Source organism: Odocoileus virginianus, chromosome 20 (assembly GCF_023699985.2).
Source record: "Odocoileus virginianus isolate 20LAN1187 ecotype Illinois chromosome 20, Ovbor_1.2, whole genome shotgun sequence".
Lineage (NCBI taxonomy): Eukaryota > Metazoa > Chordata > Mammalia > Artiodactyla > Cervidae > Odocoileus > Odocoileus virginianus.
In genome coordinates, this window is record NC_069693.1 from 34,410,548 (window position 1) to 34,427,687 (window position 17,140).

The 17,140-nt window shown below is 41.3% G+C and overlaps 1 protein-coding gene and 1 long non-coding RNA gene across 3 annotated transcripts in view; one reads left to right on the plus strand and one right to left on the minus strand.

Moving 5' to 3' along the window:
- CSNK2A2 (casein kinase 2 alpha 2) overlaps window positions 1–17,140 on the plus strand; it is a 36,568-nt gene that overhangs the window by 16,052 nt on the left and 3,376 nt on the right. The window contains exons 5-11 of the mRNA XM_070451225.1: window positions 6,231–6,290; window positions 9,341–9,424; window positions 10,230–10,340; window positions 10,630–10,731; window positions 11,568–11,668; window positions 12,461–12,609; window positions 14,031–14,124. Of these exons, the coding sequence (XP_070307326.1) occupies window positions 6,231–6,290; window positions 9,341–9,424; window positions 10,230–10,340; window positions 10,630–10,731; window positions 11,568–11,668; window positions 12,461–12,609; window positions 14,031–14,107 (684 nt within the window). The 3' untranslated portion in view covers window positions 14,108–14,124. The remainder of the gene's footprint in view (window positions 1–6,230; window positions 6,291–9,340; window positions 9,425–10,229; window positions 10,341–10,629; window positions 10,732–11,567; window positions 11,669–12,460; window positions 12,610–14,030; window positions 14,125–17,140) is intronic.
- Window positions 1–17,140, minus strand: part of LOC139029911 (uncharacterized) — a 42,221-nt gene that overhangs the window by 4,953 nt on the left and 20,128 nt on the right. Inside the window, exons 4-6 of one of the 2 annotated variants that reach the window (XR_011482198.1) lie at window positions 8,859–8,973; window positions 8,149–8,457; window positions 7,922–8,026 (exon numbers count right to left, since the gene is read on the minus strand). This is a non-coding gene — a long non-coding RNA (uncharacterized lncRNA). The remainder of the gene's footprint in view (window positions 1–7,921; window positions 8,027–8,148; window positions 8,458–8,858; window positions 8,974–17,140) is intronic. The other variant, XR_011482197.1, reaches the window with a different exon arrangement.

Genomic DNA, 17,140 nt, shown 5'->3' on the forward strand with positions numbered 1-17,140 from the left:
CCCCCCACCCCCACCCCACTTCTTTTACAGATATTTTTGAGGAACTTTGGGAAGAAGCAGAGGTAGGGATAGGTTGGTTCTACCAAGTTATTAAACTGGAGGTCCTTTTTGAATGTTCAAGCCATGCCATCGTAGTCAACTTAAAAGATCTTAAATATCAGGTAGCATATGTCTGTTTTGGAAGAGCAGACTGTAACAGGAAAATCACTTTCTTTTCTGGATAGTATAATTGGCCATAAGTGGGGAAATTGGTTGATTTTAATGTCTGTGTTCTTCAGACTTTTTGTTTTGTTCTGTGTCCATCTTATTAGGAATGGTTGTTTTTATTTATTTTAGAGTCTTTCTGATTTTGCTATCAAGCTTATACCAACTTCACAAGTTAGATGACTTTTCCTTTCTGTTCTCTGAAAATTTACATGAAATGGGAATGATCTAGGTGGTAGGTGTCTTCTGAGGTGGGGAGAAGAGACTTTGGACTACACTTTCCTTTTTAAAATATACTCTTGGTTAAAGTTTTATTGCAGTTTTATGTATCTTCTTAGATCTATTTAGATAATTATTTCTAAAGCTGTCTAAATTACATTCACATAAAGTTACTGATAGCATTCTCTTAGAACTTAAAATTTTAATGTGCCCGTAATTATGCCTTCCTTTACATTTGTAATATTATTTGTACCTTTGGTTTCTTTTTTCTCTTTTTTAAACAACTTCAGATTGCTAGAGATCTCTTATTAATGCTTTCAAAGAATCAGCTTTTGGTTTGTTCAGATAGTTTTTGTTGGGTTGTTTATTTCATTCTGTTTCTACTCCTGTATGAATTCTTTTCTTCCTTCTTTCTTATTTTCTTTTTTGGGTTTTCACTGTTTTTCCTGTTACCTTCTTGAGTTGAAGTCAGCTCGTTGGATTTGTTTCTGTCTCCCTTGATTGGTAGTAAGTGTGCTGTCTGTACAGCCCCAAGCACCATTTTAGCCACATTCAGCAGTTACGTGACTCATGCGTATATATTTTTCAGACTACAAGTACAAATTCCAAACTTGTGGATTTGGAATTTTTCTCTCAAACCTTTTTCACTTTGAAAATTTAAAAATCTACTGAAAATTGGGAACAGTAGCAGGTTAATACCCTTACATTACCCAGGTTACCAGTTGTTCCTGCTTTGCCACACTTGTAGTTCTTTCTCCCCCTCCTCCACCCTCCCCTCTTTATCTTTTTGTTGAAATTATCTTGGAGTACAGTTGTAGACATCATGATACTGCACTCTCAGATATGCCAACCCTGGAACTAGGTAGGCCATTTTCCTACATAACCACAATACTGTTAGTACTCTTAAGAATTTTATATAATAATGCCATCTAATATACAGTATAGAGTTTGTATTCAAAAGTTTCCCAGTATTATTGTCCTGGAAATGTCCGTTCAGGATCCACTTGGCTTTTTTGTTTTGTTTTTTAAATGATTCTTGGGACTTCCCTGGTGGTTCAGTGGTTCAGACTTTGAGCTTCCACTGCAGGGGGGCACAGGTTGGATACCTGGTTGGGAAACTAAGATCCCACATGCCTGCATGGCATGACGACCCCCCCCCCCCCCCCCGCCAACCCCCAAAAAGATTCTTTTGTTTCCTTATTGATTGCATTGTGTCCAGAAAACATGATCTCTATAATTTTGATATTTGGGATTTGTTTATGGTTACTTTGTGGCTTTGGTACATGGTCATTTTTTATATCAAGCTTGTTAATTTAGATCTTATTCAGATTTTCTACGGCCTTTTTTTTCCCTTGATATTTTATTTTATAGTAATGGTACTGGTTTGGTCAGTTTCTCCTTAAAATCATTAGTTTTGATTCATATATGTCAAAATGATGATAAAAGATACATGGTGATATTTAGAATAAAAGGCAAAACTTGAAAACAAGTGAATAGGAAAAGTCAGTTTCTCAAAGTTGGAATGAGTAGTTATAGAAAACTCCCAAACTCAAAATTGTCTCAAGGAAGCTAAGGTACTGTTTTAAGGTAGAAAGAGTTTTTGTTGAGACAATGGGTCTCAGTTTTCCATGCCTTTGGAAAAATGTAAATAAAAGTGAATATGCATTTTAAGTAAACTATACATCATTTGGGCATTTAGAAAATTTATAAGACATCCCAAGTGGATTCCATCTTGAGAAGATGGTAGACCCATATTAATCCATGGAAAATGTCATATCACTCACATAAAATTAGGCCTTGACTACCTGATTATCTTGAGGCCTTGTTAATGCTGTTAAGGTTTGAGGTGGAGATGGTGCATTCCCAGACTAAAAGTTTCCTTAATTGGGGGAACAAAATTTACTTTTATTATAGATGACTGACATTTTGTTATTTCTCTGTAAGGCATTTTCAGGTAATTTGTGGTAACTTTGATGTGCTTGATTAATGATTTGTTCTGCTTCCTTAAATTTCTAAAAATGTTGCCCTTGGTTTCATTCTGGATTTTGGGATTGTGTGTGACCAGTGCCTGCAGCATTCGTCATCTTTCACTTTCACACTCCCCTCACTTTTTCTTCTCCGTTCATGGGGACCACTGGTTTCTGGACGTAGACCAGGCTGTGTATGGCAGGGAATGTGCAGACTGTGTGTGTAAGGTGAGAGTTTGCTGTGTTGGTGATTCCCATGTCTGGTTGCAGACCTTCTTGAAGTGAGAATTCCTCTCGAATGACGGTTGTCTGGAATGGAGGCTTGGAATCTGAAGCTGCACTGTGACCAGATCTCAAGAACTGGCTGTGTGTAGACAGCATGAGTGAGGCCCCCTTGTGGCCATTCCTTTCTGGGTGTTGGTTTTACACCAAGAGGGCGCTGTGATTCTCTTAAGCAGATTTCATTTTTCCCATTCTTCTTCTCAGACTTTCGGAGGTTAATTAAAAGTTCCAGGAAATTTCTGCCTTGGGCCCTTTGAATAGTCCTGGTGTGTAACTGACTTTTAGGTCAATGCCAGTGTGTTTGAGGCTTTGGAAGCAAACTAGGATTGGTGAATAGTTTCTTCCTCAGCACCTTGGTAGACTTCCGGGAAGTGTAGGGTGGTTTTGTTTTTCAAGGTCACTTACTTTATGAAAATGTAAGTAAAACTAACTTCCTGTCAGTATTTGACAGTTGGTTAGTTAATCTCCATGTTAGCTAAGAAGAATGGAGGAGAAAGTGTGGTTCTTGTGAAATTTCCCTTCCTAATTTGTCATGAAGCCTTAGTACTTGTGTTTCTTGAAGACAGTTTTAATTTTGTTCCATTGACTAGTGAGCATCAAAGACATATTTATTGACTGCCTTCTATGGGCAAGCACAGAAATGCCACACGTGGTGTGAGGTATATAAAACATGTCATTCTGCCATGCAGGGACTTAGAATATAGACTGAGTTGTACCTGGTTATCAAGCTTGTACCTTGACATGCTTGGCTGGGGGAGGGAAAGTTCAGAGGTCTTGAGTCACCAGATGAGTGACTGCCAGCAGCCAAGGCACCCATTCGACCCCATCACTCATATGCTGTGTGCTATGCAGTGGTGGCAGCATAGGACTCAGCGTGTGGGCAAAGTGAAGAAGCCTCTCATTGTTCACAGCAAAGTGAGAAAGCATCTTGAGAATCTCAGGTCACTGCCCGTACCCAAGTGCGGAATGTTAACTGGGGACACTGCTGCTGTCAGTGTCCTGTGAGCACCCCAGAGATCAGTGACCTGCCTGGGGATTCAGAGAAGGAGAAGACCGCTGTGGGCTCTGAGGAGCCCGGGTGGGATGGTTGTGACTTCGCCAGTTAAGGTAGCAGGGCAGGCATTCTAGATTTGCCAGAGGGGAGAACAGAGGTGAAAAACACAGGTTTGTTTGATCAGAGGGGAACTCCTCAGGGCTTCGGTGGAGAAAGAGCTACAAAACCTGGAGGAAGCCCGACTCTAGACTCTTGAGTCCTGTTACAGGTGTAGTTTGGTGGTCTCCTTCCCAGAGCTGAAAAATGAGAGGGAATGTCAATCTGTCACTCAGGACTTTGTGATGCATTAGACCTAAACATTATAGTCAACAGGTGTTTTTTGTATCAGTATTGCATTAAAAGTGATATTGGTTGGAGTAGCTGGAAGTACTGTGTTGGCAGTCCAAGGGCATTTGTTTTATGCCTTACGCCATTGCTTGATATGGATACCACATGATACAAAAGGAAAGCCTTCCATGCATGATAAAGATCCAAATAATAGCCTGCATTTGTTTTCTGGAAATAGATATTCTAACCCTCTGAGGATTATTAGAAAATGCTCTTTCCACTTTCATGGTCTGTTTATTGACTTGAGGTTCAACTTGGCACCGTCTCTGGGTGTGATCTCCTTAACTCTCAGAGGAAGAGCTGATTTGGCACTCCAAGGAGATGGTATCCCTGGCCTGTGTCTGTACATACAGACTGTTGGTCGATGTGCTGCTGAGAAGCCTTTCTTGCTATGCAGACCTGGGGGAGAACAAAATGCCTGGGTGTTTTGTTATGAGTGAGTCTCTCCTGAGCAGAAGTAGTGGCATGTTCATGCCATTGGGCCTGAAAGTGGTTCAGTCCCAAGCAGGCTCAACCTCCAATAGTGGAGCAGCTCCAAGGCACCACCGGTGTACTGGAAAGGGTGTTTTTGTTCTCTGTAGTGCTCTGAGTGAATCAGATACTCTTACTAAATGGAGGGAGAGTTGCTTATAAGGGGAAGTTTGAGAAAGAGACTAAGTCCTGGTGGTAGAAAACGTTAGGTTTGATTCTTGGCAAATTTGTTGTTTTTCCTAAAAAATTTTTTCAAACAGGTAGTATGTTTACATGGATCTAAAATATTAATATATGGGCTTCCCAGGTGGCACTAGTGGTAAAGAACCCACCTGCCAGTGCAAGAGACATGAGACGTGGGTTTGATTCCTGGGTTGGTAAGATCCCCTGGAGGAGGAAATGGCAACCCACTCCAGTATTCTTGCCTGGAGAATCCCATGGACAGAGGAGCCTGGTGGGCTACAGTCCATGGGGTCACAAAGAGTTGGACACAACTGAAGCTGCTTAGCTAAATATTAATATAAAGCAGTACACAGTGAATAGACATTCTTGCAGATACAAATAACTCACATGTAGTTGTAGTTTCCCCCCCTTTTATACTGACACATTGTATATACACTGTTCTGTTCCCCTTGAAGAGAGTCCCTACATGGCTTGAGTCTTCCAATAGAGAAACAAAATAGGTTCCATAACGGTGTACTGATTCATTTTATAGAAGGTGTGGCTTGAACTGATGGGAAAAGAGATTTACTGTCTTTATTGTTAGTAAATATAAATATATTGGAATATATTGCAGTTTCCAACAGGGGTTTGTGATGATTTAAATGAACCTGGATATGCTAGATTCTATTCTGTCTCTGAGAAATTGACATTTAAAAAAACAAACAAAATTCTCGGTCCAAAACAAACTTTGAATTACCAATTATGAAAACTCATTTGTGTCAGTTAGGCCTGGAATCATTTTCAGAACACATATCCATCTATCACTCCCTCCTTTCCTTCTTTTTTTCTTTTTTTTTAAACATCTCACCCTAACACTCCTCTCCTGTGCCCCAAACGTTTTGCATCTTTAGTTACCATCAGTTTTTGACTATAAAGTGTTTCTTTCCCCAGCCTGGAATTGATTTTTGGAGAATTGGAGGGATTTTTTTTTTTCTTTCTTTTTTTTTTTTTAGTTAAGTCTCTTGCCATCTCCAAATGCTATAGCAGTTCATTTTCCTTGTGTTTCATGAGCAGACTGTCTGTCTTGCCACCATTTTACCATGTGAACTGATGAAGTTTTTCAGGTTCTACTGTCCACTGGGAACTTGGTTCTCTAAACTGTGGTGCTGCAGGTGGGGCTCATTTGTTTGAAGTTCATTAAGAATATGAGGACAATTGGACAGTTTGGACTTGACCTTTATAATAATGTAATTGTGACTGTTGAAATCATGCAGCACTTACACAAGTTTTTAAAAGATCCAAGTTGGTGTAAATGGGCTTTTTTTTAATGCCTTTGAAATTCCTTTCATTTTTTTCTTCTGAAGACTGAAATGTTAGACCTTTGTCTTTAGTCTTTGTCTTCATTTGTTCCAAATCAGGTAGCAAGAGGTTCTGGGGTTCTTGAGTGACATAAGCACTAAGTTTACAGAGAGTAATGACCAACTTCAGGATAGCAACAGGCAATAAGACTAAATTAACACTCTGTTTTCTGAAATCCATTTCAGCAACTGTACCAGATCCTGACAGACTTTGATATCCGGTTTTATATGTATGAACTACTTAAAGTAAGTAACAGTCATAAACAGTGAATTTTTTCAGGATTATTCATTAAAGGAGTTTTTTGAGAGGACATAATAGAACTCAAGAAGAATATATCTTGACACCCCGAGAATTTAATGGGTTTGAGGTGGGGGTGGGTGGGTAACTTATTGAGGCCTTCATTGTGGGATCTTTACATAGAAACTTTCCAGTGGACCTGAGAAAAATGGCCAGGTTAGGGCCACGGGGGACATTATACCAGAGGTTAGAATCTCATTCTTCATAACTCTTGTTGGTTCTTGGTTTTAAATTGTTTTGTTTTTTGCTGTTTAATTAATGCTTATAGTTTTCATTACTTATCAAATCGCCCCAAACTTAGTGACTTTTAGAAAACAGTTTATTATTTTCCATAATTCACTGGATTGGATGGGTGGGTCTTTTGATCTGGGGCAAGAAGGTCCAGACTGGGGTGGCAGCTGGCATAGCTTGAGGTCTCATCCTCCAGAAAGTTGCTCTGGGCTACTTCCCGTGGTTCATCAAGTCCCCAACAACAAGAGAGGGCAAACCTTGATATATGTAAGCCCTTTTCAAGCCTCAACTTTTGTTACATTTGCTAATGCCCTATTGGCCAAAGTAAGGCACGTGGCCAGACCTGGATTCGAAGGGTGAAGTAGTAGATGCCACTTTTTCGTGGGCAGAGCATTAAGTTACATCATGTAAGGACATGCATATAAGGATGGTGGACATTTTACAGCCATCCTGTTCTTGCCATTTCTCATAGTCCCTTTCTTATATGGGACCACTTATCCTGTAACCTATGTGTTTAGCCCTGGCTAATTAACCTGGACATGCAAGGAGAGGCAGTGAGTGGATTTTCTAGGAGACTAATCCCAGGACTGAAATTTTCAGTCCTGATTGACAAAGGAATGATATTTTTTAGTTTGTCTAGGTAAAAACTTAAGAATTCTAAAAAGGTTTGTAAAATGGAGTAGACTAATGTTTTTTTAGGGTCAGAGGTCACTAAGAATCTAATGAAAACTATGAGCCACCCCATGCATGTAAAATAACATTATATAAAGTTTTAGGATGGACTGCATGGATCTCAATTTAAGAACCTCTGGAAGAAAGTAGAGGTGTCTTTAGTTCACAGCATCCCAATAACAGTAATAATACACGTCTTTGCAGACTGGTCATTTCAGTGGCCCCCAGTGCCTGATGTCCTCTGTGCCTTCAGGAGGCAGCAGCTACACGGTGGGGGTCATACTTTCTGCTAATGAGGCAGAGAATCCCAGATGAAACTTGAAAAACATCTTTCATGCCTAATGGTCAGAAACTATCAGGTTTTTAAATTGAAATAATTCCCCCAAGGAATTTAAGAGCAGTCAGTACCTCCACAGGGAAGCCAGATAGTGAACTTGGTGAAAGAATTCATCCCCTGACTCTATTTGTTCAGCTATTGCTTTCTTCAGGTATTTTTCACACCTTAGGTATTGTGGGCCTAATTAATTTATTCCTTTGGGCAAAGACTGGGCAAAATTACAGAATCAGCACTTGCTAAGTTTTCTCAAAGACAGGGAAAATAGGGATAGGGAAGAAGTGTAGCAAATGTTGAAGGAGCTGAGGTGGAGGGCTGCAGAGTGATTGCTTGGTGACTCACTCAGGCTTCCTGTCAGAGCGCCTGGTTCAGGTTCAGGGAGTGTGTCCTCAGGAGCCCTGGTTCCCTACAGCACTGCCCAAGAGCCAAGGTGGAATCTTGCTGCCACTGTTGATATAAAACAAGACAGAAAATTGAAGTATTCAATTTAATTGGTACTTAAATTGAAATACTATATAGGACAGTGCAGTTACAGAAGATTTCTCTCCTTGCATAGATTATATTCTCACCTTTTCCACCATAGTTTGGTTTCATCTGTTCTTGACATTCATGTGAAAAGCATCATATACTGTATACTCTCTTGTGTCTGAGAAAAGCAAAATTTGCATATTCCTGGAATGCTGCTTGTATGGATCGTATTCTGGCTTATATATTCCTAGTACAGTGCCCATGCTGCTCCAATCCCAGTGGTCCTCAGTCAGGTTTACTTTGGCCCTCAGGATGTTTGGCAACGTCTGGAGCCATTTCTGGTTCTCACAATTGTGGGGAGAAGCCAGGGATTCAGCAAGGCAACAGGAATAAATCTTAGAAACACTGTGCTGCATAAGAGAAGATAAAGTACTTACATTGTATCACTTCATTTTATGAAGGTCCAGAAAAGGCAAGCCTGTAGCAACAGGTGGTAGAGCAGCAGTTGGGAGGAGAGGGGAGGAAAGGAGGAGGTAGACAGGATTGGAGGCTTAAGGGAGCTCTTGGGATGATGAAAAACTTCTAAAACTGGATTGTGGTCATGGTGGCACGACTTGAGGAATTTACTAAAAAACCATTGACTTGTACATTTAAAAAAACTTAGCTCCATATCAATGATCTTATAGGAAGCAATTTTCTCCCTTAGGGTCATAATCATAATTTGTAAAGACCAACTGGCTCAGGGATTGTTTTTAAGGACAATACTAATATTAGAAGACATGTTAATCTAGAAAACTCATGGGACACTTACCTGAAAGACTAGCCGTGTTGCAGATAAGATTGGGATGTCATTCTTCATGTTCATGTGGATCCTTCATGTGTTGTTCGAACTCTTATGAGAAATGACTCCAGTGTGGTTCCTCAATCTGGTTTTAAACACATCAAATTAAGCCAATGATTTCTAAATCTAGGTGGCTGGTCTGTTGCTTCCAGCGCCAAGTAGGAGAGGAGTGCCTGAATAAGTGTTACTATATCACCCCCCTTTTAAAGAGACTTGTATAAGAGCCCTTGGTGTCCTCTCCACAGCCCCCCTCCACCAGTGGCTAGCGTAGCGTGCCCAGAGAGCAAGGGTGCCTTCTGAGGCACGTGTTTTCTCTTTTACTACAGACAGTAAGACTACCTTTCGGGAGGCTGTGTTCAAATCAAGCTGTCACAGTGAGAATGTACTTGCCATTGGGGGGCACGGGTGGTTGGGGGTTTGCTTACTTTTCTCTGTGCTTTCTTATCTAATAGGCTCTGGATTACTGCCACAGCAAGGGAATCATGCACAGGGATGTGAAACCTCACAATGTCATGATAGATCACCAGCAGAAAAAGGTACCATTACAGCCAGGCAGCAACAAGCCTTTCATTGGAAGGCTCAGGGCCGACCCAAACTCTGGCCAGGACCTAGGTGGTTTCTAAAGACTCATGCTGTTTCCTTTGGCAGACTTATGATACTGTTATTTCTCCAGTCTCCACTGTTAGTTTCTACTTCACATAAGCGTAGCACACAAGGAAAGTAGACAGCTGACCCTGACTGTCGTCGCTTGTTTACTATGGTCATGGTTTTCCTAGAGGGCCTCAGAAAGAAACTACAGCTGGTGATTTTTACTTCCTTTCTTAATGACCCTCAGACCAATCTGCCTGACCTTAAAAGTACACATGGGTCCCTCCTGTTTTTGAAACTCAGTTCTGATTGTCCCTGACTGGTGAGTAAATGAATCGACTAGTGTTAGATTAGTGAAGAGCTAGAGCAGTGCTTCACTCCTGGAGTGGGGCACATCCCCAACCCTTTCTGTTACAACTAGAGCTTGTAATGGAAACTGTGAGTAATGAGGGATGTGTTAACACATGCAGCTGGTTATGGGGGCAGAAGACAAGCTTAAGCTTTATTGATCTAGAGAGATGATAAGCCAGGATAATTTAAATGTTAAGGAAAAACAACTAAGATTCCAACCAAGTGCTCTGCTCTAGAAACGACTTCTTAGCAGTTCCCAGAAAGTACTTGTGCCTTTTTAGCCAGTGCACTTGATAACATTTTTTTATGTGGCCAAAAATTATCTAATGGGATGTGGTCTTGTTATAAGACAGAGGCATCTGGAGACACTCCTTTCACATGTTTTATTTGTCATATTTATAGCTGCGACTGATAGACTGGGGTCTGGCGGAATTCTATCATCCCGCCCAGGAGTACAATGTCCGAGTGGCCTCCAGGTACTTCAAGGGACCAGAGCTCCTTGTGGACTATCAGGTAAAGTTGTTAATGAGGCACCACTGAGTTCTTTTTACTTTTGCTTAGGGCTTTTCCTGGTTTTTTCTTTTTCTTGGTTTTTATTTATAGTCAGTTTGGTTACATTAAAAATCCAGTCTATATTCTGCCCCAAAATGATAACATGATAATGATGGATTTGTCTCAGCTACTTTTTTTTTTGGCTTTGAATTTTAAATTATCTACAGAGGTCAACTGAAGATTAGAAACTCAGGTCAAAAAAATGACGTTTGTAACCCCCTTCACTGACAGGTTGTCTTTATTTCTACAGATGTATGAGTATAGCTTGGATATGTGGAGTTTGGGCTGTATGTTAGCGAGCATGATCTTTCGAAAGGAACCCTTCTTTCATGGACAGGATAACTATGACCAGGTAAGCAAACCATCTGACTCCATCCATTTGGGAGCAGATGCCAAGAAAATAGCATCTTGATAGGAATGCAGTTATTGAGCCCTAAATACCACTCAGTGTAAGCTTTTCTCCAGGGTAAAGAATTTCACAGAATCTTACTATGGTCCCAAAGATAGAGACAGACAGTGCTGTGTTATGCCCAACTTCCAAGTTGAGTCTATGAAAAAGCTAAGTATCTCCTTGTACAAGATTCTAGTCGTTCGGTTGTGTTTTTTGTTTGCTTTTAGGCTGTGCTGGGTCGTCATTGCTGTACGTGGCCCTTCTCTGGTTACAGAGAGCGGAGGCTACTCTGTCAGTGTGGTGCGCGGGCTTCTCATTGTGGTGGCTTCTCTGGTTGCAGAGCACAGCTCTGGGGCGTGTGGGCTTCTGGAGTTGTAGTTCCCAGGCTCTAGAGCACAGGCTCAGTAGTTGTGGCTCATGGGCTTAGTTGCTGCATGGCATGTGGGATATTCAGGGACCAGGGGTCGAACTCATATTCCTTGCACTGGCAGGCAGGTTCTCAACCACTGGACCACCAGGGAAACCCATAGGTATTAGGTTTTATGTCCCCATAATCATCAGTTTCTAAAAGATGATTGTCGTAAGTTGTGTTATCCTTTTAAAGGCATTTTGAAAATGTGCGTTCATGTGAACTTCATATCCGTGAGTCTGCTGCCTGTCTGCCCTGGGCTCAGATGTGTGTCTGTCCCCTGGAAGTGTAGTGATGTGGAAGCCTTCCAATGCCTGGGTCCAGCACCCCCGCGGGTTCGCTGTGAGTTCTGTGCTCAGTGACTTGGTCAGTTTGTTCTGTGTTTCAGCTCGTTCGCATTGCCAAGGTTCTGGGTACAGATGAGCTGTATGGGTATCTGAAGAAATATCACATAGACCTAGATCCGCACTTCAACGATATTCTGGGACAGTAAGTAAGAAAGAGAGAGAGGCTCTGAATTTATCACATTTCAGAAGTGAAAAGGTTAGCCGAAATCACTGTCTGAAGCTCTTTCTCCTTTCTAATTATATCAGAATTGAGATGTTCTTTTTTTCCCCCATATATATTTTAACTTGAGCTATTTTAGCATTGTTTACATTTGTCTTCTAATCATTTTACTTCTCTAAGAGATAACCTGTTAATAGAAAATGGAAGACAAAAATCATGCCACAGGAAAGAACTTTCTGGAATAGCGTATGCTTATTTTAATGCAAAATCTTAGAATGCTGTGGTTCTTTGAATAAGAGAGTTATAGTTTTTTCTTATTCTGTATAATGGATTTTCTGTAAGAGAAAATTCTAAAGCATATTTTCAGATACAGTACAATGGTATTGAGAAATGTGTTGACAATTTTCAGAGAGTAATTTTATGGAACCTCCATGTTTCTGCGGCCAGCTCTCTAAATATATCTGCTAAACAATAAAGATTACTCATAGGCCTCACCCAGAATTGACTCAAAGCCTGAGGCATAAAACATTATCTAGAAAGGTTCCACAAATTTTGCACCAAATGTAGACATTTTAATTAATTATGTATCCATCTCAGAGTACTGTTTTGTTTGAGGGTGCTGGTGGGTAGGGGTGTGACAAGTGGTACCAATGACAGTGAGGTTTAACCAGCTTGTAATCTGTGCAGTGCTCTAAGACTTTGCTGGCTTTAGCCCTAATAAGGATTTTTGTGGAATTTAATCTCCGAATACTAATGCTTTACTTTTCTTCTCAGACATTCACGGAAACGCTGGGAAAATTTTATCCATAGTGAGAACAGACACCTCGTCAGCCCTGAGGCCCTAGATCTTCTGGACAAACTTCTGCGATATGACCATCAACAGAGACTGACTGCCAAAGAGGCCATGGAGCACCCATACTTTTGTGAGTCTCTGGGGGCCTGGTTTGTCAAAGGGGAATTCTTCCACCTTCTATCTTTGAGGCCAGACAAGAGAATTCTGGGAATTTGGATTGTCCTTGGGATTTGGCCCCATTAGTTCTAGATTCTTGAAATAACTCTGCAGATCTGTTTCTTGATGCTCACAGGTGTTTGCTTGTTCATTGCTATAGTTCCCCTGAGTCAGGTTTGTTTGACCATTGCCTGTGACCCCCAAGTTGATAGATCCAAGTATCTAAAATTCAGTTTTCAAATACATAAATTTGTGTGGAAACCTAATCAAAGATTTTTTCCCCTCCAAAAAAACAAGTGATTTGTTGAAAATAATAAGGTGATCATAGCGTATTTTTAAAGAAGGAAGTCAGTTAAATAAATACAAGGGATCTGAGGAAAGGACAGCAAGTGTGAAAAGACCTCCCTCAGATTCTATCTGTATTACTGACTTCCTAGGTCTCACTGTGAAGTATGCGTGTATATTCAGTTTATGTGACTGCTTATTTATCTGCAGACATGTGGTTCTCCTTCTGATAAAGTATGTTCCAGACTTTCATTAGAGACAGTGTGAGGTCATTTAGTCCAGTCACAGAGGAGACTTGAACATAAGGGCGGTTAAGTGACCTGTCTTAGTTTTCTCTCTGAAGCAAGATTAGACCTTTCAACCTGTCTCTTGCCTGACCAGTATGCCATCTTTCCTTGATATCTTTCCTCCTCCTTTTCCCCCCCTCTGGAGATTAAGTAAATCTTGCCCAAAGAATTCATGCTCTCTGGTTGTAAGCCTGCTTGCCCATGAACTGTAGTCGAAAGCAGATTTTAAAAAATCTTACCCTTCATTCTTCAAGTGCAACTGGATGTCATCTCTCCAGGTTCCATCACAGAAAGCTATTTTTACCCTCTGAGTTTGATTGGATTAAGAACACTGATGTTTATATTAGACAAATCATGATTTGTCTGCTTTTCCAAATACATGGTATACTTCCAAAAAATTTTTTTATTGCTTAAAATCCATAGATCTTCTAATGGTTCCTTTTATTCACCCTCTTCATCCTCTGAAGTGTTTGTGTTTATCACACATACTTTGAAGAGATTAGGAGTTGGATATGTCATTAGTATTCATGGAAAATAAGACATAAGAAAATTAGTAGAAATTTTGAACCGTGGACAGTGGGTGTTTCTGTGCCTCTCTTTCCCCTAAATCTCAGCAGTCACACTTGTACTCTGCAGAGGTATGAGCTGACTATGAGAGCGTTTCCCATTCATTTCTCAGCATTTGTAATTTTTGTTGCCCTCTCAACCCTGGCTTCCTGTGTTTTTGTCTCACTGAGGAAGGTTGGGTCTGTCATGGTGTCTGCCCCGAACCCCTAACCCAGCTGGCCCTACCTCTGCTGAGTGTCCTCCTGTTTTCTTGCAGACCCCGTGGTGAAGGAGCAGTCCCAGCCTTGTGCAGATAACGCTGTACTTTCCAGTGGTCTCACGGCGGCCCGATGAAGACTGGAAAGCGACGGGTAATGCGGCATTGATGCTTGCCAATAAAACCAACCAACCAAACACAAACCTTGAAGGAAAACTACAGTGTGATAAAAAGAAATTCTAGCCATTCCTTCTAAATGCAAAGAAGAGTAAAGACCTAAAAGTCTGTCAAAAAGAAACTCCCCAGCACTAGTCTACAGGGAGCTGCCACTGGGCAGCCTGACGATGCACATAGTTGAGAACCTGAGGGGGACTCTCCCTTTGGAATGCATGGGGGATGAGAGACTCGGAGTTGTTGTACATCTCCTTTATTTAACAGGAGACCACTGTTGAATTAACCTGTTGAAGTCAACAAGCTCTGAATATCTGACTTCCTGTCTATTCCACTGCGGTCTGGGTTTCCTTTGGTGAGATTCAGGCTCAAGTTTTAGCAAAATGTCAGCAGTCTGAACTGACACACCAGCCTCATTTATGAAAAGGAGATACTAAAACAGTGACAGTATTTTTTTTTTCTAAACTCTTTTACAGATTCATGTTTTATGTATTTTTTTCTTTTTCTTTTTTTTAACGACATGAGCTCTCTGGGAAATGTACCTCATCCCTGCTGTTTTCTTCTAAGTGTATTCATTTGGGAGCAAACTGCAGTCACTCTCACCAGAGTCCCATTTGATGTCAGGAGGCATCACTTTAAACCTTGTGATGCCTTGGACAGGTCCATCTGTTCCATCAAAAGTTGGCTAAGTTGCATAACTTGGAGCTTACTGTAGCCTTTGTTGATTTGCCTAACCTTAAAATCTTGTTGCTATTTTTTTCATGTAGCTTTTTTTCTTTTTCCAGTCTTTTAAAGAAAACTTCATTTCCCAGCACATCCCTGTATGTGCACCTATTTTAATGCACATCTCTGAAACAAAGATTTTTTGTTCACAACCATGACTAAAGCTGGAAAGTCAGTCTTCAGGGAGAGAGGATAAAAACATCCTGTTAGAATTTATTCAGGAAAGACAAATTGGGTGGCGGGGGAGGGAAAGTCCTCCTTTCCTACCCTTTACCCCTTTTTATCCCCATGAGAAACAGTTTCCCTCTGTAATCAGGGTAATCTGCATTTTTGAGCTCTGATAGGTATACATGAATGTGTTGGCAAAGAAGAGTCTTTCTCACGTGCAGAGCCTGGCATTATGTAGGCAGGGCCACCCATAACCCAAGCGACCAGAGAGAGTAACATACAAGGGACTTGGGGAAGGTAGTGGAGCTGCTGGGACAAGTGTCAAAGATTGGCATCCATTGTGCTAGCCTTCATGTTAAGCAGAGGAAGCTGTATTTTGTTTCAGAAGACTTAGAAAATGGGGGCTGATGTCACTCTGGGGACCTGTCATCAACATGGTTTGCACGCAGCCCCCTGACCCCAGCTGCAGAGCCATGCCACAGCTGTGGGGACCTCTCCCACTGGGCTAGAGCTCAAGGTGTCAACCACCACATCACACTTTAGGGTTTCTTTATTAACTATTTAATAATGCCATACATTTTTATAAGGTTAGATTGTTTGTTTGAAAGCATCTGTTTACATTCCATATTCCAATAAAATTGTATTGGTATTGGTAGCAGGTCCTATCTCTAAATGTAGATTCTATTTTTGTCATTTGGTCACTGGGAACTTAAAATACAAATAAAACAAGGTCCCAAAGCCAGGAAATGCATTCAGTTAAGGTTCTCATACCAGTGCTTCCTACCTTCATTGCACGTCCTGTATATTAATGTATACATTTGTTCTACCTGGAAATCAGAAACAAGACAGCACTTCTTGGCTGAACCTATATCGATATGGTAGGCAGCAAAACTCAAGTGTTTCAGACTGTCAGACACCTTCTAACATGCCCTTCTAGGCAACACCGAACTGTTGGTTATTATTTATTAGGGAGATGTGCCACTGTGTGTCTTTCCTGCCCTACCCATCTCCCCTTTTGTCACCTGTTCCCTTCCCCCACCCTTCTTTTTTTCCTTCAAGTCACCTGTCTGGACCAGGCAGGGAGAGCCTGCTGGAGAGTCTTAATGAAGTAGTAACCCTGCTTCTCTCTCTCGAGTCCCCCAGAGGCAATAAAAGCATCTGGAGCAGGGTCAGGTGACCGACTTCTGCCCCTCTCTCCTCTGGTCATGATGTGGTATGTGCAAACAGAGCTCACCTGCCTGTCTTCGGGTTCTATGGCTGCAGCTTGGCAAAGGAGTAATTTTTCCATTTTATGCATACAGTTTACTTTTCGCCACCACTACTTTTTACCTCTGTTCATGCCTTAGACATAAAGCATAACTGAGTTTAAAATGCGCACTCCTTTCCAAGGCTGGTCTTGACACCCAACTTGTGGCTGGCTGACTATGACTGGTTCTTTCCCAAACTGAACTGAGTCTAGTCCAGACCTTTCCTCTTTTCCTAGCTCCAAAACCATTTTGTGTGCAGATGGACCTAGCTCCCCTGAGATTTTAGAGTCTTTTCCTGGATTAGGAAGCAGTCTTGGAAAATTCAAAAGACGGATGAGAGAGTGTGTGTGTGTGAGTCTAGTCTTCTATCTAGACAAAGCTATGGTAGATTCACCCACCCAGTATCCTTTCCGGTTAGCATATTATTTCTTAAATTCATCTCATTAATTTTCATTAGACATTTTGTTCGCTTCATTACCTTATAACAGGTTAAAAGTGCCTAAGATAAGGATTTACTGTTTCCTAAAGAAAAGCAAAAATAATGTGGGGAACAGGGTAGTGTTACACTGTCATCTCAGGTACAGCCTATGTTCAAGAACATAGACCTGGCGTGGCGAGAACAGAAGTTTCCTGTGCCAAATACAGATGGGTGTATCAGAGGTTGTTGGCCACAAGTGGGTCTGACTGCAAGGTTTTGCTTCAGCTGAGAAACCCCATGGTGAGAGCAGAACTGATGAAGTGCTGAGATTTTCATCAGGTTTGCTTGCAGTTCACTCTCCCCAGGACCCTATCAGTTGGCCCACACCTATCCTGTTCTAGCCAGTGGTGGGTGACTGGGCAGGAGAAGTATACAAGGAGTGT